Below are 24,208 nucleotides of genomic sequence, written 5' to 3'. Positions count from 1 at the left end.
GCATGGCCACACCCAGCTGTGGTTTATTTTATTTCCAGGTATGAGTCACCCTATATAAAGTGGGTATTACTGCTGCTGTGTGACTATGAAAGTTGGTGTCTTAGGGTTTACTGCTGTGAACAGACACCGTGACCAAGGCAAGTCTTAAAAATAACAACATTTAATTGGGGATGGCTTACAGGTTCAGAGGTTCAGTCCATTATCATCAAGGTGGGAGCATGGCAGCATTCAGGCAGGCATGGTGCAGGAGGAGCTGAGTCCTATATCTTCACCTGAAGGAAGCCAGGGACAGAGTGGGCATCCTCAGGCAGCTAGGAGGAAGGTCTCCAAGCTCACTCCCACAGTGACACACTTCTTCCAATAAGGCCACACCTTCTAATAGTGCCACTCCCTGGGCCAAGCATATGCAAAACCATCACAGTTGGTGACCTTCTATACATTTCTTAACCCAGAGAGAAGAGATGTATTTTGTCACATCTAGGTAAACCTTGGGTACAAGTGAAGCTAGTTTCCTTTCTTCCCAGAGTACCTCTCTCCTTCTCCCTCCCATTATTTACTGGAAGGAATCAGACTGCCTCCAGTCTCCTGTCCTTGGCAGCCCCTTGACTTCAACCCTGAGATGCGTATGTCATCAGAACATCCAGTGGCAGCTCAGAAATCATGGCCAGGTTCAATATAAATTCTGTCTTGCTTAGGCAGCTTTGCATAATAGCTCCCTGGAAAGTCTCCACCACAGGAGGAGGGATTTATTAGGTCTAGTGGGCCTGAACATCCACTGAATGGCTTGGAAATCACAATGAGTTTTAGGGTTCAAATTCTTTGTCTAATGTGACTTTCAACAAGGGTCACCCTTGTCCCCAAGTGTACCTGTTCTGGACCATCATGAAGATCAGAGCCACAGGCTGAATGAGTGAGAATGTCAGTGTTTATATCATACATAAGCCTTGAGTAGGCCTCTTGGACATTTGCAAGGTACAAGGCCTTCTGGAGGATTGGCCTGTGACAGGTCAGGGCTGTCATTTTAATTGATGTAGCTTCCTGAGGTTTCCCAATGGGAACCAAGCTGGCTGAGTTAGAGTACACCAGTGGATCCTCTCCACTCTGCCTTTAAAACAGTGTCCAAAGAGTTTTTGCCCTTTTCTTTTAGAGACAAGGGGGTACACATTTCAGCACTGAGTGCTTGGGGGTGAAGAGTGGGCTGAACTGTGTGGACCTCATTCCAAACCTCCTGAGTCAGAACGAGAACCAGTCTCCTAGCCTTGAACTGCCTATTGGTCTCTTTTACAAACTCTAGTTTGAGAGTCACTGCTTAGACACTGCTTGGTCCAGTGGCTCTCAGCCTTCCTAGGGCTGTGGCACCTTAATACAGTTCTTCATGATGTGATGACCCCAACCATAGAATTATTTTCACTGCTACTTAATAACTGTAATTTTGCCACTGCTATTAACAGTAATGTAAATATCTGTGTTTCCCCATGGCCTTAGGGGACCCCTGTGAAAGGGTCATTTGACCCCCTAAAGGGGTCACCACCCAGGGGTTGGGAACCACTGGCTTACTTGTTTTCTGAGAGCCAGGTGATGGCATTCCTGGCAGAGGTACATTTCCTGTCAAGTGGGGGTGATCTCAGGTCTGGTGTCTGCATATGGTACAGGTCAGCTTCTGAGGCTTGGAGAAAGAAAGGGGGTTTTAATGAGGAACACCGACTGTCAACTTGACCGGCTCTAGAATCGCCTGGGAGACAAGCTTCCAGGCGTGTCTGTGAGGGATTTTACTGATTCTGTTAGGAGAGAAGACTTTTTCTATATGGGTAGTACCATTCCCTAGGTGGGGATCCAGACATCCAAAGCAGCTGAGCTGGGACACTCATCCCCCTCTGCTTCCTTACCGTGTGTGTTCACTATGAGCAACAACCATACACATGCCCCCAGGCCTTCCCTGTCACTGAGGGACTTCTCAAAGTGTAAGCCAGAGCAAGCCACGCCTGTCTCCTTCCTTTACTGCTTTGGTCTCTTGTTGTTGTTGTTGATTTTTGTTTTGCGATGAGACTCATGAGGACATCAGTAGTTCTGTGACTTCCTGCTGGGGCGGCAGGCAGCTTGGATTCTGGTGAAGGAATGAACTTGCAGAGCTAAGGTGACCCCCACTTCCCTTTTAGGACAAGGGCAAAAAACCATAGCGGGCTGAGATCTTGTAGGAGGTTTGCTGTCAGATGTCTGCTCCTGTGTCTGGAGAGGCCAGGTGTCCTCTGGCCTACCCCATGCTCGAGCAGAGGAGGGTTTTGACTCCGGCATACCTCACAACTGACACTTCCATCTAGGCTGGTCTGTGTCGGAAGGCATTGACTATAGGTGGGATGGCATAGCGACAGGTGAGCAGAAACAAAAGGAGCTTGGCAAGGTAATTTACTTTGGCAAAGGAGCACGCAACAGTTCAAACTGGGTAAGCAAGCACGCCATGGCTCGAATTTCACTTAACCTTCATCCTGACACAGTGTTGCAAGTGTGTCTCATTCCATTGGTGCGAGCTCAACCCCGCAATCTACTGCTGTTGCTAATGTATGACTGGGGAAGGGTGTTGTAGTCAAGTTTTAAGAATGTTTGGTATCTAGGGGCTGAGGCATATACAAAAGTTTCACAAGATGAGGAAGAAGGGGCTAGAATACTGGCCTTGACCGGTTAGCTTTTTATTTATTTTTATTTTTTTGGTTTTGTTTGCTTGTTTGATTTCTTTTCTTTTTGATACAGGGTTTCATCTGTGTAGTCCTGGCTGTTCTGAAACTCACTCCGTAGACCAGACTGGCCTTGAACTCAGAGATCTGCCTGCCTCCCTCCCCCCACTGAGTTTTGGGATTAAAGGTGTGCACCATTACTACCTGGTTGGGCTAGCCATCTTTGATAGACTTTTGATAGACAGCCCAACTAGACACTTGCACTGGTTTAATGCGTATGGTTTGGGAACAGAATATAATCCTCTGGACTCATCTTCAAGACATCCATAGTCTGACTGAGTGAGAATGAGGTAAAGAAGGCAGCAGAGGACAGACAGGGAAAAAAAAGTAGACTCATGGATGTGGAACCTAAGTGTTTAGGGCAGGATAACCTGGGACCCTTCCTAGAAAAGGGAGGATTTCTGCTAGTCTCGAACCCATTCAGACTAGCCAAACTGTGTGTGGAAGGACATGAGTATTTTTGTTGGACACACGGACAAGGCTGTTTGCTGCTTGTGAGCAGAAAAATCATCAGACGAAGATTAACACCGATTGGTTGCTTCTTCAATTTGTGCACTTACTCATCTGTCAACTCGGTGTGGCCGTCTCTGCCTTGGGCTTCGGGACAGACCAACAGATGCATCAGGTGTGGCCTCTGCTACTTAGCATAGGCTCTGGGAAGGAGGGGTCCTACTGCATCATATCCCAGCCTCCTTTCTCTGTAACGTTAGAAGTTCAGCTTGGGTCAGAAATTTGAGTGTGTTTCTGACCATGTCAAAATGACTAGTGAAGTTTCCATGTGGGATGTTGCATGCAGAGGACCTGCTCAGGCAACATTATTGCCACAAAGTCGCAGAACACAGATTGCGCTTCAAGGAGAAGAGGCAGGAAAGACTAGATTGTAGGTATTCCTGCCCCTGTGTTCTGGGTTTTGCAGAGCTACAGAATACTTTGTGCGACTTGCAAGGAATGCACAGGAGTGGGGAGCCTGTGATATGGTCCAGTACCCAGCCTTCCTTTCATAATCTGCTCTCTCAGACTCTCCACAGCCTTGCAGAAGCAGAGCATCACTGGAAGCCACTTTGAGTTCTGTGCCAAGGGGTAAAAGGCTAAAGGAAGGTTTGAGGAAGACTTCTTTTAGTCAGAATGGGTGAGAGGGAAGCTACGATGACTTCAGTCATGTGGCTGCAATTAAGTCAAGCACTGGGTGACAAGCACTAAGGGAGAAATTATAGACACTCTTCCCTTCCCTGCTAACGCTGCAAGGCCTCTAAACCGCAGACTTCCTTATGCGTCTAACACTGAGAACTGAGCACACGTATGGGGTATATGGGTTGTGGCCCAAGTGGAAATGCCTCCTCCCCTGGGCCAGTGGGAATGGGGTTGTCAGATAAAACATAGCACAGCTTCCTGGATGCTGACCGTGTACCAGGTTCTGTGCTGGATGTTGGGAATGCCCCAGGTTCAAGTCCAGGATTTAGGGGATGCTGGCCCTCCTGACTGAGGTCACCTCCCTCACCCTGGAGCCTATGGTCCCCGGGAAATGGTCACTGCTCAACATGAACAGCTGCGTGCTGCGGCTCCATCAATACGTTCTCTGTTCTCTTGGGGTTCACAGTCCAGTGGACCCCAACCTTTAACACTCCAGGGAAGACATGCTAAACATTGAGTTTATGTTTAAATTGATAGTGATAGTGTTGATGTTTTGGATGTAAGAAAATGACTGGGGAGAAAGGGTTTTGGAATCTCTCTCTCTCCTACCCCATTAGCTTTTTTTTTTTTGTTTGAAATATCTGTCATTCACTGGCTGTCCTGCCTGTTGTGATGAAATACCATAGACGACTAGCTCAAGCAACATTTATTTCTTGCTTCTGTAGGTTTCAAGTTGGAGATCAGGGTGCCAGCAAGGTCAAGTTCCCAATAGGGCTCTTTTTCTGGCTTATTAAGTGTGGTGAACTTCTTGTATTGTGTCCTCAAGTATGTATATATGGGGATGAATATTTAACTTTTCACTTTTTGAGGTGGGGTTCTCCCAGGCTGGCCTCAGATTTGGTCTGCCGCCAAACATGACTTTGAATTTCTGCTCCGCCAGCCTTTGCTTGGGATTAGAACTTGTGCCACTGTGCCCAGCATTTTTTAATGCAAATTCTGGGGATTGAACTCAGGTCCTTGTGCTTATAAGACAGGCATTCACCAGGGCTAAACTATCCCCTCAGCCCATTCTGTTTATTCTTTCCTTTACCCGCATCCAATTCTTTGGGCACCACCCTCACGACCTAATTACTTTTAAAGGCTCCTTGGCTCTATATCTCCAGATACCATAGATCAGGTCGGGACGTTAGCTTTTCTTTGCATGTGGGGTGACGTAATTCAGTCTGACCTAGTGGTTAGCTTTTCAAGGGCTGTGTTCTAAAAGCAGCACAACATCAAGGGATGTGAAATGGTTCCCTTCCACTGTCAAAAACTGTCCAAAGCTTTCAAGGGCTTATCCCAAGCTAAGTGAGAAGAGAGAGCTTTCCATGCCACAGTTACACACGTTAACATGCTACAGTTACATATACTAACATGCCACAGTTAAACGTGCTAACATATCATAGTTATACATGCTAACATGCCACAGTTATATGTGCTAACATGCCACAGTTACACATGCAAACATGCCACAGTTAAACGTGCTAACATATAGTTATACATGCTAACATGCCACAGTTACAGTGTTAACATGTCATGGTTGCACATGCTAACATGTCATGGTTACACATGCTAACATGTCATGGTTACACACACTAACATGTCACAGCTACACATGCTAACATGCCACAGTTACACACGCTAACATGCAAAGAGCAGGGTGCTAGTGCACTGGAGATGAGTTCAATGTGTGTTTGTGGCTGGGAGAGGTGGGTGGGTGAGACTATGGTGCGGGCAGGGTGCTGGGCAGGGTGCTGGGCAGAGGCGCCACAGAGGGTGGAAGCTGGAGGGAGGAAGGGATCAAACATGTCACCAGCCAGGGCTGCTCAAATCCTGCTTACCTCTTACAGGCCCAGACAATAGGCCAAGCTTGTCCTGCTGTAACAGCAAGAGGGCCATGACATGAGAGAATAGTCAAGAACTCTGGAAAGTGACACAACTCATGCCAGATGGGGTGAGGGCAGGAGATGAGCCTTAGGCCAATGGCTACGTGGGTGGGGAGTAGTGACCCCTTCTTTGCTTCCCCGCCAAAGAATGAGAACTGGGGAGGGAAGAGGCTCTTGGCAGAAAATGAGGAATTTGCTATTTGAACACCCTTCCCTTCCCCCTACTGGAGACAGAGATGGGCAATGTAGCCCAGGATGGCCTTGAACTTGTAATCCTTTTTGCCTGCATTGCTTAGATCCTGGGATTGTAGGCACGTTCCATCATGCCTGGATGGGCATGCATTTGAAGTAAGACGTGACACACGTCCTTAGTTATGAGCACGGAGCCTGTGGGACAATCAGGACGAGTGTCTGCTTGGAAGGTTGGACCTGGGCATGATCTCAAGGTAGGGACAGAAAGTTGAGCCAGTGACTAAGTTCTCTAGAATAGGAGGTTGGATGAGGAGCAGAGAGCCCTCCAGGCCCTGGAATTCATCTCCCTACAGACACGCTTGAGAAACGTGTCTTGAGAGGAACATTCAGTTTTCAGAGCTAGACTGGGCCTCTCTGTCCATTTGTGACCAGACTTTCGCCCCTTACAAAGCTCTCTAGAGCCCGGCAGCTGGTGTTCCAAACTAGAAGGCTTTTCAGAGCCCAGCGACTTCTTGCCTTTCTGTTTCTGATTGCAGCCTTTAGTGGCCTGGGGTCAATTCTTAATGAGGACATCACTCTAACCTGCCTGGTGCCAGCTTCCTCAGGCCCAAGACATCAATCATGCCTTGGTAATCTAGCCCCCATGGTCTGGTAAAGACAGGTGATGGCTGAGGCTGGTCCATGCCTGCTCCAGCCTGGGGCATGATGGTCACAACTCCACACAATGAGTCATTTGCTGCCAGCCTGTCCCTGCTCCTTCTGCCCACCATGGCTTTAATGCAAATGTCACCCGAGGGGTGGGATTCTTTCCTCGTGGGACTTTATTTATTTATTTATAAACGCCATATTGGAAAGAACATTTGTCCTCTCTTCTGTTTAAATTGCTTTCCACAGGTTTGGGAGACCTGGCCATTGATTTTCTCTTAGAGTGTGCAGAAAGCCCTGTGAAGTTTTTGGCTAATTAACTTTCGGAGAAGTGCCACTTAAGTTTATCCAGGAGGTTGACTTTTTTTTCCCCCCTCCTCCCATATCTTCAAAAATGGCTTTAACTTTTGTTTTCAAATTGCTGCCAGTGCCTGGTTTGTTTAAAAATGACTTCCCTGAGGGGTTGGGGATTTAGCTCAGTGGTAGAGCGCTTGCCTAGGAAGCGCAAGGCCTGGGTTTGGTCCCCAGCTCCGGGGAAAAAAAAAGAACCAAAAAAAAAAAAAAAAAAAAACTTCCCTGGAACTCGATGATGCTCCAAAGGCTGTGGGATGTCCCTTTTTGAGGCACAGTGGGTTAGAGGTGCCTGCTGTGTAAGCCAGGCTACCTGAGTTCAGTCCCTGGGACCCATGCAAAGGCGGAAGGCAAGAACTCTGACACCGCTCCGTATTTGATATTTATCAGAAGTTTCATTCATTCATACAAAGGTTTCACTTTTGAAACTACACATTTCCCCCAGCATGTCTATTAGTACTGACCTGTGTACTCAGTGTGGAAAGGACTTAAGATCAAGTCTGTTTGCACTGGGTCACGGCTTTCTTTGCCTGTCTCTTCCATTCTGTGTGAGGAGGCATGGACGTCAGCCAACTTCACTATTTGTTCTTAGTAAGCTCACTTTCTTGTATGGACCAAAGCTGTTCAGAGTGAAGAGCGTGGCAGGGAAGTCTACCTTGAAGTCTCACTGTGGGTTTCTTTGGCTTCCAGAAGTCTATCTGGAAGAAGGAAAAGCCTGTTTCCTCCAAGACATGAATTTTACTGTGCGTTTTGGACTTGATTTTATGTCCCCATTTCCCCCCCACCCCCAGAATTTCTGAGATTGAACTAGTTAACTTTTTTTTTAAAGATCATTGGGTGAGCCTAGATCAGTGGTGGTACATACCTGTAGTCTTGGCTCTTGGGAGGCTGTACCATGGGCTACATGGTAAGATCCTGTTTAACACAAACAATCGGCTATGGGAAACCATGTCCTCTTGTATTCTGCTCAGTTCCCATCAATATGGTGTGGGTGGTTGCAGCTGGAGACCCTGGGCAGGCTGTATCATCTTGCGTGGGTTGAACTGCCAATCCTCTGAGATGCTTTGCTTTAGTTGGGAGAGCCATTCAGGCTGACATAGCACAAGCAAACCCTTTGTCGAAAATGTTCTTCATTTTTGATCAATCTCATGGCCCTTGTTAGTATCTTTGATTACATCGGATTATGTACTATTCCATTTTATAGCATTTTAATGGGCTTTCAACTCCCCTCCCCAGTTCATTTCCAGCTGTGTGGTTATTAGGATTTGATGGTAGTTTGATTTTGTAACTGCCAGGACACCTTCTGTGCGTGCTAGCCTTTCTGTGAGAGTACCAGGATCTTCAGAGGTGAAGAGTGAGAGGAGCCTTGTTTGTTTCCCAGAGGCTTGCCAACAATTAAATGGCAGCACACGGAACCTCATAACCTCCCATGGCTCTATTCCCCAGTTGTAAGATGCTTGTTTTAAATCCTTTGGTTGGGGGCTGGAGAGATGACCCAGTGGATAAAGGGTATTGCTGAGCAAGCCGGCCGACCTCAGGTCCATCCTCGTTGGAGGGACAGAGTTGCTTCTGCAAAGCTGACCCCTGACCTCCACACGGTGCCCTGCCCCCACACTCACACACTAGTAATGGTAATGGTAAATCTTTAGTAGAACCTGACCCCATTGACTTCAAAAAAAAAAAAAGGACAGAAAGGTTTGCTTCAAACCTTGGTTTTTAGGAAACAGTGTGGAATGTGCTGTAATTAGAAATCTTGCTGCTGGGATTGTGAAATGGCCCAGCCACTGTGAAAAACAGTAAGATAGTTTTAAAAAAGAGGGAAAAAAAAAAACAGGGAAAGGAAATCTGAATTTCCATATGGTTTATCAAATCCACTCTTGGGGCTGAACTCAAAATAATTGAAAGTAGAGGCCTGATATTTTTTACCTGTATGTCCTCAGGGTCCTGAGACGTACTTCTATAGACAGTATAGATAGTGACTATGGCATGAAAGCAATCCAGGACTTCATTGACCAATGAGCCAATAGTATGGGATATAGAAATAGTCTAAAACAGATGGGCATTCTGACGTATATTACAGCATGGATTGATCTAGAATGCTGTAATATGCTAAGTGCAATATGCCGTCCTCAAAAGATCCAAATTATATGAAGTACTTGGACAGTCAGAATGATCGAGGCAGGCAGAGTGGTGGTAGGCAGGACTAGGGAAAGGAGGAAGAGAGAATTACTGATTAATGCTTGTTAGCTCCTGCTTTTTAGGGATGAAGAGTCCTGGAAATGCACGGTGGTGGCGGTTGTACAACTGATAAGAGCTCTTGATACCTGTTATAGTTTGAGTGTAGTTATTATCCACAGGTCCCTGAGTTTGGACACTTGGTCCCAAGGTAGGGGTGTATTTTGGTAGCTGTACAACCTCTGGGCAGAAAGGACTGGCCAGAGGAAATGGATTTCTGTTGGGGAAGATATTTTAATGTTGCTTCAAATGATTTAGTTATCCAATTTGCCCTCACAAATCTCTGTGGCTCCTCCCCTTTCCTGCCTCCGTGTCCCTCCCCTTCCTCGCTTCCCTGTCCATGACCCTCCCCTTCCTGCCTCCCTGTCCATGACCCTCCCCTTCCTGCCTCCATGTCCCTCCCCTTCCTGCCTCCATGCCTTTCCATCCACAAGGCTCAAGTTCACTAGCCCGGGCTTGGGTTGTATTTGGGTTTCTTTATTAGCTTTTGTCTCGGATGGCCCTGTGTTTTATATGTTGGGTATTTTCTCTCATTGTTTTATCTGCTCAATTATATCCTTGTTAAAGTTTTGTGGGTTTTTTTTTTTTTTTGCCTTGACATTATGTTTAGAGAGAAACACCATCACTTGTCCAAGAATACCAAAGATTCACAGACATAAAATTAACTGTTTAAATCAAATCACCAGCCTGCAAATCAGGATAGACTTTTATTTTTGGCTTCAACTTTGGGCATTGACTTGTTTTATCGTCGTCGTCATCGTCATCATCATTATATTAATTTTTTAGTTAAAATGTGTGTGTGTGTGTGTGTGTGTGTGTGTGTGTGTGTGTATCTGTGTGTTTATGCCACATACATGTGCTTGCCTGTAGAGACCAGAAGAGGACATTCAGTCCCTTGGAGCTGGAGTTACAGGTGGTTTGAGCACCTGACCTAGATGCAAGGAACCAAACTCAGGTCCTCCATAAGAGCAGTGAGTGCCCTTAATATCTGTGCCTTCTTTCTGGCCTCACTGTTATTTGTTGACAGTTTTATACACAGAACACATTCTCTAATTTCTCTTACCCACTACCACCTGTCTTATAGCTTGCTTACCCACATCAACCTTCCATATACAAGTTCCTGTCTCATAATCATGTCTCTTTGATTTGTGACCTACTGTATTTAACCACGGCTGTGTGACCATGGGTGTGGGGCTCTGCACTGAGGCCTAGTGGACTCACGTTGGTAGGCATACAATTAAAGACACAGTGACTTCCCTTTCCATCCCTCAGCAATTTCCGGTGTGGGGGGGTGTCACACCTTATTTTAAATACCACTTTTGCTTGTTTTTTGGCCAGAGAAAGCTATTTATCTTAAACTGTGGGCCTAGAAGATCTACACGTGTCCTTCCTTACACACTTCTCACAACGATGGCTGTATCTCCATGGGGCATCTCCTCTGCTCATGTAGTCTTTATCATAAATGCTTTATTCTAAATTCTCTGTCGTAATGGGAATCTGGTTGTACTTTTCAACTTATGAGAACAAAGTGTGGGGGAATGCTTAAAGAGGGGAGTCTGGCAGCTGGATATTCTCTCTAAGTCTGAAGCAGAATATTGCTACAGAATGTGCCACCTCAGGGACATCTTAGCATCTTAGGACAAGGCCGGGTCACCCTTACTGGCAGTTTGTTCTTTGGGGCCCACTTTAAAAGGATCTCTAAGTGACCTGGTAGATTTGGGACAGGAAATGGAATCTGGTAGAGATTTGATGACAATTTGTATTTTGTCCCTTGATGGGGCTCTTGGTGTTCATTGGCATGATTGCCAGAAATGCAGTTTCTTCCTGGAGAGAGGGTAGGGGACCTCTTCCCTCTGGTTGTGTTTCTACTTCCTTTGGTTTCACTCTGTTGCTCTCTTGTCTCCTGTAGGCTTGGGGACCAGTTCTACAAGGAAGCCATTGAGCACTGTCGGAGCTACAACTCGAGGCTGTGTGCAGAGCGGAGCGTGAGGCTCCCCTTCCTGGACTCGCAGACTGGGGTGGCTCAGAACAACTGCTACATCTGGATGGAGAAGAGGCACCGAGGCCCAGGTAAGTCATTGCAACTCCCAGCATGCACAGTGGCTCCAGCTTGGAGGACGGAGTACTCTTGTGTTTGGGAGTCCACACAGCTGGGCTGGGTTGGGAGTTAGAAAAGCTATACTCACAGTGGAGAAATTTAGCTATGCATACAGTTTATCCAAGAGACCAGACAAAGACGATGCGAGGTATTTATCTCAAAGAAGTCCAATGAACGCAGCCTTCTTTTCCCATCCTTGGGTGTTGGCTAGAATCTGTAAATGTGTTCAGCTGTGGGTGAGGCTTAGTTTTGTCATCAGAACTCTGTCCCTGAGGCTCATCATCTGTGAAGTGCGGATAATCTTAGTATTTACTACATGGAGTTTATCAGGATTAAATGAAAATATCTATAAACAACTCAACATATTATATGCTCTAAAATGCTGGATATTATTGTTGTCATGACTGTGATCTAATCTTCTAGGCTTCTAAGAATAGAATAAAAACCCAATGGTGTAGGTTAGGGAGACAGCTAGCTCTAGGGACGCACTTTTCTGTGGTCATATTTATTTATGTTTAAATTTGTGTGTGTGTGTACATGTATGTGTTTAGACCTCTTCCCATGTCTGCATGGGGTACATGCATGAATCTCTGTGTGTGTATATGTATGTGTTTATACCTGTTTCCATGTAGGCATGGGGTGCATGTGTCTGTGTGTGTGTGTGTGTATGTGCACACATGTGCATGCATGTACATATACGTGTATATACCTGTTTCCATGTGTGCATGGGATGCATGTATGTGTGTGTATGCACGTGGGTATGCATACACATGTATGTGTATGTACTTGTTTCTGTGTGTGTGTGTGTGTTATACATGTGCATGCAAGTGTCTCCCTTAATTCATTGTTCTTCATCTTGTTTTTTGAGACAGGGTTTTCACTTTTACCGGGTGCTTGCTAATTCAGCTTGGCTGTCTGACCAGCGAGCCCCAGGGATCTGCCTGTTTTTCCCTCCCCAGCACTGGGATTAAAAGTGTGTCCATTTACATGGGCTCTAGGGATTGAACTAGGGTCTACGCTTCCATAGTAAGCACATTGCTGACCAAGCCATCTTTGTAAAACTTCTCCTTTAGTTTTGGTAGGGTCTCACATTTACCCCAGGCTGATCTCAAACTTTATATGGAGCCAGTGATGACCTTGAACTCCTCCTGATCCTCTCACCTCTGCCTCTTGGGCTGGGATCTGTAGGCCTATGCTGCCACTCCTGCCTCTATATGAGTATAATAAACAACTCTTTTCTGTTGTTTTGAAGAGTTTTATATTTATGTAAAACTCAGATAATGGCAAAGAAAACTCAGATTCCTCACAGCCAAGCTCCACAGCAGGCAACTGTCTCGTCGTCACCTTTCTCCCGACTCTGGATGATTTTGAAGTAGATCTGGGACAATGCATCATTTCACATATAAATACTCTGGACTTAATATGTCAAAACCATTGGGTGCCCCGGGACATGCCTGTAATTACAGTCGTTAGGAGGCTGGGACAAGAGGATTGCAAGTTTGAGGCTAGCCTGGGATACAGGACAAGCTTCTTCTTGAGAAGACAAAGAAGACCAAGTCCATCCAGGATTTCTCTGTAATTAAATGGTCAACATTCATTTCTCCTGCTACCTCTAGTGTGAGACAGGGTCCAAACAGGATTCCTGCATTGCAGCTGTATCCCGGCTCTTAGAAATCTGCAGGCTTTTCTGACACTCTTTCTCCCTTGTATGTTATTTGTTGAAGAAACTGGGTTGTTTGCACTGTAGGGTTTCCCAGAGCTCGGATTTGCTGATTGCATCCCCATGGCGTTATTGCTGTGAATTAGTAATTAGGTCTGGAGACTTAGTCAGTCAGTCAGTCAGTCAGTCTCTCTCTCTCTCTCTCTCTCAAGAACAGTTCAGGTAGTAGGTTGGGCTTTCACCAGGAGGCTCATGCAGTCTGGTATCCCTGCACTCATGTTATCAGCCCTTTGTGAGAACCATCCAGATTCTTATTCCATTAAAGAGTTACACACACACACACACACACACACACACACACACACAAAACAACCAAAAACCAACCAACCAAAAAAGCCAATGTAACATTTGATCAGAGGCCATGGTGGTTTTTCATTTATTAGTGCTATAGCTTCTGTAAAGCAAAGCATCCCCTCATTAAAACTTTGTCTATTATGAGGTACAGCTGACAGGAGATAAATGACATTTCCTCTGTATTTGTTTATCAGTTTTTGGAATAATGAGTTGGCTCGTTGGTCTTGTCCAAAGTTGATCAATGTGGTTTTTTTAAGTGCCACCATGAACTCGGACTTAAGCCTGTTTGGTGCACTTTAACCCACTGTAGCCATCATTCTGATTGATGCTTACACTGTCCCATCTTCGGCCAGGAGGACTTTGGAAACAGCCTCAGTTCCTTCTGATGGCTTCCTTGCCCTCCTGATATTGGGACAAATCGATGTCGGCTTACCCCGTGCACTTCCTGCCTTGGACCTAGACGGAATTGCTTCTCCTAGGAGTCCTGGCTTCTTGTTGTTTTTTTTTTTTTTCTTTTTTTCTTTCTTTTTTTTTTTTTCTTTTTTTCGGAGCTGGGGACCGAACCCAGGGCCTTGCGCTTGCTAGGCAAGCGCTCTACCACTGAGCTAAATCCCCAACCCCTGGCTTATTGTTTTTGTAGATGTTCAGAAACTACCATTTATGCTTCTAAGTTTCTCATGATTTCTCCGGCTTTTCGGTCAGCATCCTATAAAGCATGACATTTTTAAGTGACTGCTATTGAATTATACTATTTCCTAGCCAATTCAGCTTTAAATAGTTTGTATTTAACTGTCTTTATTCTGTATCCCTTTTCTCAGAAATTCAACACACACACACACACACACACACACACACACGTGCACACATGCACATATGTACTACACACACACACATATACATGTACACAAATGCATGCATAAGTACACACAACACACGTGCATGTGCCCCTGAGTCTGGATTGAATGATGTGGACACACTTGCTGCATCACATGCAGAGCTCACAGTACACATAACAGTGTTACAGTAACAGCAAGGCTATTCATAGTAAGATTATTGGATAGGGTCTAACGTTTTCTCTTTTTGCATTTTGTATGTCTTATCCTCCTTAGGCTGTAGTGTCAAACCACTGTGCCTTAAAGATACTTCAGATAGTCCTCTGTGTTGGTTGTGACAGTGAGTCTTTTACATGGGTGGCTTTATAGGTTTCATTTTGGTTTTACTTATTAAGGATTGCTCTGTGTCGAGGTTTCATAGACTTTCTTTTCTTAAAATTAGCCTCTCATGTTGAGTAACTGTATACCTCCTGGGAATTGAACACAGGATAGAGAATGCCTTTCTGTTTTTCATTCTCTTTCCCTGAAGATCACACCAGAAGTTCATAGTGGTAAAATGTGTGTGGGAAGCTCTTGCCATTCTTTATTTCTTTATTATTTAAAACAATTTTAAAATGAAAGTATATTTCAATTATATTCTCCCCTCCCCCAAGCCCGTCCATATCCTTTTCCCCACTGCACCCTGCCATCTTTAAGTTCTTTCTCAAAGAAATGGACAAAACTCTAAGACAGCAACAAATTCCTCAAACCAAGAAAACCAAATAAAATACCACCCGAAAAGAAATAAAAACCCACCAAACTATAACCAAATAAATGCACACACACACACATACACATTTACACACACACACACACACACTCACACAGACGCACACACACACATATATACACACATGCTCACACACACATACACACACAGAGATGCACACACACACTAACACACACATACACACATATACATACAGATGCACACACACATACACACACACACTCACACATTCACATACACACATACACACATACACACTCACATACACACACACTAACACACACATATATACACATACAGATGCACACACACATACACACACTCACATACACACGCACACATACACACACACGCACACACACATATATATATATACTCACACACACATACACACACTAACACACACACATACACACACAGATGCACACACACATACACACACACTCACACACTCACATACACACACACGCACACACATATGCACACATACACACATACACACACATACACACATATACACACACAGATGCGCACACACACACACACACACACACACACACACACACACACACACACAGAACTGTGGAGTCTATTATATGTTGTTCAACTATTCCTCAACATAAGATTTGCCTGGAGTGGTTGATATACCTAGTGCCACTACATTGAGAAAACTTGATTTTCCTGCTTTCAGCAGGTATATGTGATAGTTGTTACTCTTACCCTAGTGTATAGGTAATCATTCATTCATTCATTCATTCATTCATTCATCCAGTCATTCAAAAAATATACCAAATAATATGTAAGAAAAGACAAAAACTATCCTACTGAAATTGACAAGACAAACCAACAGAAGGAAAAGAGCTCAAGAGAAGGCACAGGAATCAGAGACTCATTCATTGACATACACAGGAGTCCCCTAAAAACCCTAAGCTGGAAGCCATAGTACAAGTGCAGAAGACATGGTGTAGACAGGAGAAGACCCTGTGCGTGTTGCTTCAGTCTCTGAGTTCACATGAACTTTGCTCATTGATTTAGAGGGCCTTAGTTTTTCTTCATGCTCTCCCTGCCCCCCAGCTCCTACACCCCTCCTCTTCCATGGGGTTTCCTGGAGATCTGTCATTTTATCACATGTAGCCAACACTACAATCAAGATGGGAAACTATTTTCTCAGTGCAAAGATTGCTTTCATACAGCTCCTTCACAGCCACACCCAACCTTTCATCTCATCAAATCTCCTTACCAGCTTCATTTATAAACTAGCTGTCCTCCTGAGCAGTTAACTCAGTTGATTAGATGGTGATACTAATAAAATAGCTAAATTAAATATTACCTCTCTACTGAAGAGCACACCAAATCATCAAACACAATTTCCAGTAGTTGAAGAATGTGGTAAGGGTTAGATTTCCTTCATCGAGAGCACGTTGAGTTTTCCTTCATTCCCAAGGAATACTTTGGCTAGGTATAAAATTACAAATTGATAGTCTTTTCTGAGTAACATTTGAAAGACTTGCCATGTCTTTAGATGGTCAGTGATGAGAAATCTGCCGCCTGTCACATGGTGCTTCCCTTGTATGAGAAGTGTCATTTCTTTTCACTGTTGTCAAGGGTTTTCTTTGCTTTGTCTAATGTTTTTGTGTTTTGGAAATAAATTTGCTCAGATTTATTCTATTTAAAGCTTAGCTGGAGTTCTGGGCCTGTCAGATTGTTTTGTTTTTGTTTTTGTTTTTTCTCCAAGTTTGAGAAATTTGTTGGCAATCATTTCTGCCCCATTCACTTTCCTTTTGGGAGTCCAACAGCACACATGTTGGATCTCTTTTACAGCCCCAGAGCTGCCCTCTTGGCCCCCTAGGCTCAGTTTTTTGTTTAAAAATTTAAACCCTCATTGTTACGTGTATGGGTGTTCTGCCTGAATAAATGTGAATACATCATGTGTGTGCAGTGTTTGCAGATGCCAGAAGAGGGCATTGGATCCCCTAGAATTGGAGTTAGACAGTTGTGAGCTGCCACGTGGGTGCTGGGAATCAATCCGGGTCTCTAGAGAGCAATGGTGTTCTTAACCGCCAAGCCATCTTTCCAGTCCCCCCCCCCTTCCCAGATTCTATTCATTTTTGTTTTTCAATTCCTCAGATTGAGCAATTTCTATAATTTCTCTTATTTTCCTCCTTTGCATTCTGCTGATGAGCTTCATTCACGGGGAATGTTTTGCTTCTTTGATTACAATTGTTCATCTCAATTTCCTGTTTGGTTTCTTGTATCTTTTGTGTTTCCTTTTTCTATTTTTCTTTTTTTTTTTTTGGTTCTTTTTTTCCCCGAGCTGGGGACCGAACCCAGGGCCTTGCGCTTCCCAGGCAAGCGCTCTACCACTGAGCTAAATCCCCAACCCCTTCTATTTTTCTTTTATTAAAAATAGGATGTTTTCATACAGTATATTTTGATTTTGGTTTTTTCTCCTGGAACTCCTCTGAGATCCTTCCCCACCCCTTCTCTGACCCGAATCCACATTCTTTCTGTCTCTAGTTGGAAAACAAATAGACATCTAAAGAATAATAACAAAATAAAGCAAGATAAAGCAACAACAAACAACCCGGAATAGGATAGAGCAATAAACAACAAACAAACAAACAAAAAACCAAAACAAAGGAAATGCATAAGAAATACAGATAGATGTCAAGACAGACAGGTTCATACAATGCAGGAACCCCATAAAACCTCAAAACCGGAAGCCATCATATGCATGCACAGGACCTATAAGATTAAAAAGGAAAGCCTTCTGGGTGGTGGTGATGCATGCCTTTCATCTCAGCACTCAGGAGGCAGAGGCAGGTGCATCTCTCAGTTGAGGCTAGCCTGGTCTACAGAGTCAGTTCCAGGACAGCTAAGATTACACAGAGAAAATGTGTGTGTGTGTGTGTGTGTGTGTGTGTGTGTGTGTGTGTGTGTGTGTGCATGTGCTTGTGTAATTTGATGAGATTTGGCATGTGTGCACACATAAGACCACCAGCAACATTCTAAATAATGAGCATCCACAGCCCCACAAAGTTCCTGAAGTTCCGTTAGTCGTTTGTTTTCATCTTTCTGCCTCTTCTCCCTTTTTCTTGGGGGCGAACCACTGATTTCTTCCTATACTGGAATCAGCCTCTATGTACTCCGTCCTAGAGGTGGCGGTGTGTACGCTCCTTCACTTGGTATAATTACTCCAGCCTCATCCATGCGCTCACACGTGTCTGTAGCAGCTCCTTCCTTTGCCAGGTAGTGTCCTGATGTCCGACCGTCACCCTGCTTATGTTCATTCGCCTGCTGATGGAGGTCTGAACGTCTTTCTGGTTTCTGCCTGTTATTAAGGAGGGCTTTTGTGAACATCTGTGTTCGAGTCTTTGCATAGACGTGTGCTTTAATTCTTCTGGGGCAAACAGCTCAAACACTGACTGGCTAGATCACAAAGAAGGTGAACACACACTTAACTTTCTAGGAAATTGCCCAGCAGTTTTCCAAAGTAAAGTACAGACTATTCCCATGAGCGAAGGCTTCATTGCTTGTTCTCTCTCTAATGCTACACATTGTCAGTCAAGAAATCTGGCCATTCTGGAGGATGTATAGTGATACTAACTATAGTTTTAATTTGTGTTCCCTTAATTAATGGTGTTACTGATTATCTTTATATGTGCTTTTTTGCCATTGAAAGCAAACTGTTCTTTCCATATCCCTGTTCAACACATCTGTTCAAGAACAGATATGTTGTTCTCTTCACACTAGCAACTGTTTGATTCCCATTGTTACTCCCTGCGTGTCCACAGTTTAACTGGCCTCTGACATTCTCTTTACCTGGACAATCATCAGACGCTTCAGGTGAAGGGTCTAGTTTTCCAAGACTGCCTCATTTCATGAGCCAACTGCAAGTCCAAGGCTGTCAACTCTGTTTCTGACCTCTGAATACAAATTAGAGTTCCCATGATGCCCTTCAGATTTGGTCATTTGCTAGAATGGCTCACAGAGCTATGAGAAACAGTTTCTCTACCTGGACCTGCAGCTTACAAAGGAGCCACCTCGGCCATCTCCATCCCCTTGGCTCTTCTCTCTGCTCATCTCCATTCATTTGTAATTGTCTGACACGAAGGATCTCACAGCAACCTAGTTGGTGGGGGCCCAGATCAGTACATAGTTCAACCCTCCCTGGAGAAGCTTCCTCTTGGAGTAGATGATTGATTAACATAGAGACCCACAGCTAGGCAGTGTGCCAAAGGAGAGACTCTTCCTCTCAAGGTTCAGGGGTGCCTGTGGAGGAGATGGTGGAAAGGTTGTAAGAGCCGGAAGTGGTAGATACCTTTAAGGAAACGGCATTTCCCGGACATAACAGGGAAGATGGATATGAATACGCAGAGGCTGTGATAGCATGCGTGGGACTTGCACAAGCTCAAACCAGACCTGAAGGAGGGAGGCTGGGCACAAATTCCCACCCTCAACCAAGAAGTTATTTGAAGATAGCTGCTGGGGAATGAAAATCAGTCTTCTGCAATGCACTGAATGGGTCTGCCAGCCACATACACCCCGGGGCAGGCCCTGTATTCAGAGGGGGAAGATGACCAGTACAAATGAGGCTCCAAGGGTTCTCGGCGGCTTATTTCTTTTTCTTCTTTTTCTTTTTCTGTTTCTTTGTTTTTCCTTTTGAGACAGGGTTTCTCTGTGTAGCCCTGGCTGTCCTGGAACTCACTGTGTAGATCAGGCTGGCCTCAAACTCAGAGCTGCACTTGCCTCTGCCTCCCGAGTGCAGGGATTAAAGGTGTGCACCTCCACTGCCTGTTGTCGTCGTCGTCTTCTTCTTCTTCTTCTTCTTCTTCTTCTTCTTCTTCTTCTTCTTCTTCTTCTTCTTCTTCTTCTTCTTCTTCTTCTTCTTCTTCTTCTTCCTCCTCCTCCTCCTCCTCCTCCTCCTCCTCCTCCTCCTCCTCCTCTTCCTCTTCCTCTTCCTCTTCAGAGAGAAAGAACATAAAGTTGAGTGGGTAGAGAAGGTGGGGAGGATTGGGGAAAGTTGGGGGTTGGGGAATAAGATAAAAGCATACTGTATAATATTTCCAAAGAATAAATACACAATAAAAGAGAAAACAGTTACTAAACAAATGAGCTCTGTGGGAGAGGCAAGGGGTGACAGGGGTTTGCCATCTCTAGCTGTGACAGTGTGCTCACCAGCAGGGTGCTCTTCATCCACCTGGGTCTCTGTGGTCCCCTCGCTAGGTGTACATGGATGATTAGGACACTGATTGTTAGCGATCTGCTCAGACCCCAGTGCCTTTTCTTGTCAAGGAGGTCAGAGGTCAGAGGTCAGAGGCTGAAAGTCTAGAGGAGACTAGAAGCTCCAGCCTGATAATTGTGTGTTTGGTATCCCTGGCGACACTCCCAATCTGAGGCTAGACAGAAGAAGCCTCCAATCAGTGGCGATCTTATTAGTAGTACACAGAAGGACCCTTAGGGAATCAGAGAAGGGGGGACTAAAGATACTGTGTTTCTTATTATATTTCCCACTATCGCAGGGTCAATCTGCTCATCTGCTCCTTGCTAAGATGTTCAACATTTTTGTCCATTTAAAGATTGTTGGATTTGGGTGCTTATATAGTAAGTCTCTCTCTCTCTCTCTCTCTCTCTCTCACACACACACACACACACACACACACACACACACCCAAATGCTTTTTCTCAATCTCTGATTTATATTTTTGTTGCCTTAACAGCCTCTTTCAACAAGCAGAACAGTTAAATATTTTTGTGAAACCCAATTTATCACTTTTGTTCTCTTATGAATTGGGCTTTTGGCAGTACTTGGGAAATTACTGCCTAAATGGTACAGGTTTTTCCCAGAATTTATAATTTTAGATTTTATTTTGGTGCTATAATTTGTACAGTGCAAAGTATGAGCTAGTTTATTTTTGCAGATGTTTCCTTCAGTATAATTTGTTGAGAAGACTAGCCGTTTTTTGATTTCCTTTGTATTTTTATCAAAGGTGAGCTGTCCACACATCTGTGGTCCCCCTCCGGACTCTGGGTTCTGCTCCATTGTTCTTTGTGGTTACTCATTATGTAGTTTGCTAACACACCTTAAAGCAAGGTGGTGGTGCACTGAGTGTGTGTTGCACACGTTATAATCCCAGTACTCAGAGGCAGATGCACGCACATCTCTATGAGATTGAGGTCAGCCTGGTTTAAGTATCAAGTTCTGGGCCAGCCAGGGCTACATAGTGAGAGTTTGTCTTTAAAAAAAAGAGTTGCTATATTTCTCTAAATTTTTTCTCAGTTACTTTTTTCTATCCCAGGCCCTCTGCATCCCTGTTTGGATTTTGCTGTCTGTTAATTTCTACGAATCTACACCTGGGACAGTGGACACTTCACTGCGGAGTCCGAGGAGTCCTCTAAGCACATCTTCCCGCGTGTTGTTTAAGTTTACTACTGGTGATTGTAGTTGTTTCGTGGAAACTCTTTGTGCAGACTGAGGAGCAATCTCTATAGCCCCTGAGAGTTTTAAAAATGTAATGGATTTGGTATTTTTAAAATGCCTGTGGAGTCTCTCTTACTCTCCTGCTTCTCTCTTGATCTTGCCTTCTTGTCCCCACTCTCTCCCCATTCCCCAACACCCCTCTCTCCACGTGCTCATGGCTGGCCTCTACTCTTCTCTCTCTCTCTCTCTCTCTCTCTCTCTCTCTCTCTCTCTCTCTCCCTCCCTCCCTCCCTCCCTCCCTCCCCCTCCCTCTCTCTCTCCCTCCCTCTCTCTCTCCCCCCTCTGCCTTTCTCTGCCCCCCTACTACCCTCTCAACTTCCCTCCCATGTCCTGAATAAACAATTACACACACACACACACCTATTGAAATTGTTTGTTTGTTTGTGTGTGTGTGTGTGTGTGTGTGTGTGTGTGTGTGTGTGTGTAGCTTGTTAACATGGCGAGTTGTGTAGCTTGGTTTTGAACATCCCACTAACGCTGCCCTCCTGGATCAGCGTTACTTCCTGATGTATTTCCTGGCTGTGTTACTGGCTTCGTGTCACTAAGGTTTTATTTGTATTTTCTCTCTATTTGAAGAGATGTTGTCCTATGGCTGTTGTGTGATGCTGTGTCTTGGTTGGGTACCAAAGGATACTTCATGTAAGGAGTCTGGGAAGATTTTTTTCCCCTTCCAAATTTCTGGAAGACTTTATCTACAGAATTGGTATTGTTTCCATAAATGTTGCATAGCATTTACCAGTGAACCCATTTGAACCTGGTAATTTCCTCCGAATGTTTTCGAACTATAAATTTAATCTCATAAGCAGACATCGGGCTATTCAGGTTGTCAGTTTCGTCGTGGGTAAGCTTTGTAGTTTGTCTGTTTGAATAAGCTACTTAAATTAGTTGTACATCATTGCTCACAGGGCCCTGCGGGATGGCTCAGCATACCAGGGCCTGTGCTGCTGAGTCAAACAATCTGTCCTGGAATTCTATCCTGGGATCCATGTGGTGGGAGGAAAGAAATAACTCTGCATGTTGTCCTCTGACCTCCATACATGAGCCATGCCACAAATATGCACACACACTTATGTGTGCACACACGCATTATCTAGAAACAAACAACCAGAAAAAGTTACTCAGAATATTATTGGATTTTTAATACATGTAGAATTTGTAGCAGTATTTTCGTATGGTAATTTTATTTTCCTTTTTACTTCTGACTAGAGGCTTTTAATTTTTAAAAAAAATAGCTTTTGGTAGAATTAACTCTCTTGTTTCCTCTCTCTCATTTTTTTTTTTAATTTTAATTTCACAACAATCTCATGTAACCCAGGCTGGCTTTGAACTCATTATCTAGCCAAGGATAATCTTGTACTTTGGATCCTTCTGCCTTTACTTCCCAAGGGCTAGGATTATCAGTCTGCTCTGCCATGCCTGGATTTATGCTTTACTGAGAACTGAATCCAGGGTTTCCTGTACACCAAGCAGACACTCTACCAAGTGAACCACAATCCTAGTGCCCCTTATTCTCTGCTTTGAAGATAGGGTTTTTATTTATTCCATAGTTGAGTCTGGCCTTGAACTCCGAACGAAGCCTCTGGGCCTCTCCCTCCCTGGGCTGGATTAGTGCTGGGGTTATAGCAGAGCCACCGTACCCCTTTAAACAAATCCTTTGCATGTGTATCTTGTTTGTTTAAGCGAGTCCCTGTAGAAGGACAAGTGCTAAGCTACAGTGAATATACATGTTCACATTTTGGGGTTCCTGGAAATGGGGTTAGTAGGCCAAAGGGGGGATAGTGTTCTATACCCCTGCATCTATTTCAGCAGTGTAGTATTCATGCCTGAGTGAGAGCAAGAGACTCTGAAGCAGAGGCTGTGGTCGGGGCGCACTTGTCAGGGACGTTGTAGAGGTGATTCTTGTCCCAGACAGCGGTCAGACCTGTGATTCTTAAGGGTTCATTGTTATCTTCTTTTTCTTTATTCCTTTCCTTTCATTTTTCCCTTACTTCCTCCTTCCCTCCCTCCCTTCCTTCTTTTATCGATAGGATCTCACTATGTAGCCTTGGCTGGCCTAGAACTCACTATGTAGACAGGCTGGCCTGGGTTGAACCCATAGAAATCTTCCCACCTCTGCCTCCTGAGTGCTGGAACTAACTAGCTACCATACCTGGCATAATATCATTTTAAACAAATTCTCATGAGTGTTCATAGTGGGTCCTGGTGGATTTCTGCTTCTTCATGTGTCTCAGAGCCTTGTTACAGTGTATGTGTCTATGTCACTGCTGGGCACGTTCTCTGAACAGTTAGAGTTGGCAGTGTTGATGGAGGTGATAGACAAATGGACTCCACAGGAAGTGGATCGGTGGGCATGGGCACAAGGACTGGGGCTCTTTTCCTCATGGTCTTGGGTGCTGTTTTCCTACAGGGTAGAACGTCAATCCTGCTGTTTCTGGGCAATGGGTGACCCATTGCGATTTGAGTAGGGAGGAGTGGATAGATGTTTTATGCCTCTGCTATGAGTGAGACTTCATGGGGAGCTGAGTGATTAGAGCTGGTTACAAAGTCACCCTTAGCCTCCTGATTCAGCCTTTAAATGTCTCGTGGAGTTTCTGCCCCAAAGGGAAAGCTTGGTGAATGTCAGCATCTATTGCTGTGCCTGCTTTAAGGGTGATAGGGGTAAGGGTTGGAAACCCGTGGACCAGAAGAAGCAGGCCACATTTCCATGTTGAGAAAGCCAGGGTAGTCATGGCACAAGAGACTTAGAATCTTAGAAAGGGCAGGCTGGAGGGATGTCCATAATGATATGAACTGAGTCCTGAAGTG

The 24,208-nt window shown here is 44.7% G+C and overlaps 1 protein-coding gene across 10 annotated transcripts in view; it reads left to right on the top strand.

The window, feature by feature from the left end:
- The window catches only part of Dpf3 (double PHD fingers 3), a 281,926-nt gene that overhangs the window by 109,827 nt on the left and 147,891 nt on the right, over positions 1 to 24,208 (top strand). For all 10 annotated transcript variants that reach the window (XR_015621793.1, XR_015621794.1, XM_087552775.1 and 7 more), the window contains 1 exon segment: positions 11,118 to 11,278. Coding sequence is in view for 8 of the 10 variants with exons in the window: in XM_087552775.1 (XP_087408901.1) it covers positions 11,118 to 11,278 (161 nt within the window). In the remaining 2 variants the exon portion in view is untranslated.

This window comes from Rattus norvegicus, chromosome 6 (assembly GCF_021556685.1).
Source record: "Rattus norvegicus strain SHRSP/BbbUtx chromosome 6, alternate assembly SHRSP_T2T, whole genome shotgun sequence".
NCBI lineage: Eukaryota > Metazoa > Chordata > Mammalia > Rodentia > Muridae > Rattus > Rattus norvegicus.
This window is presented reverse-complemented; position numbering and strand designations above follow the sequence as displayed.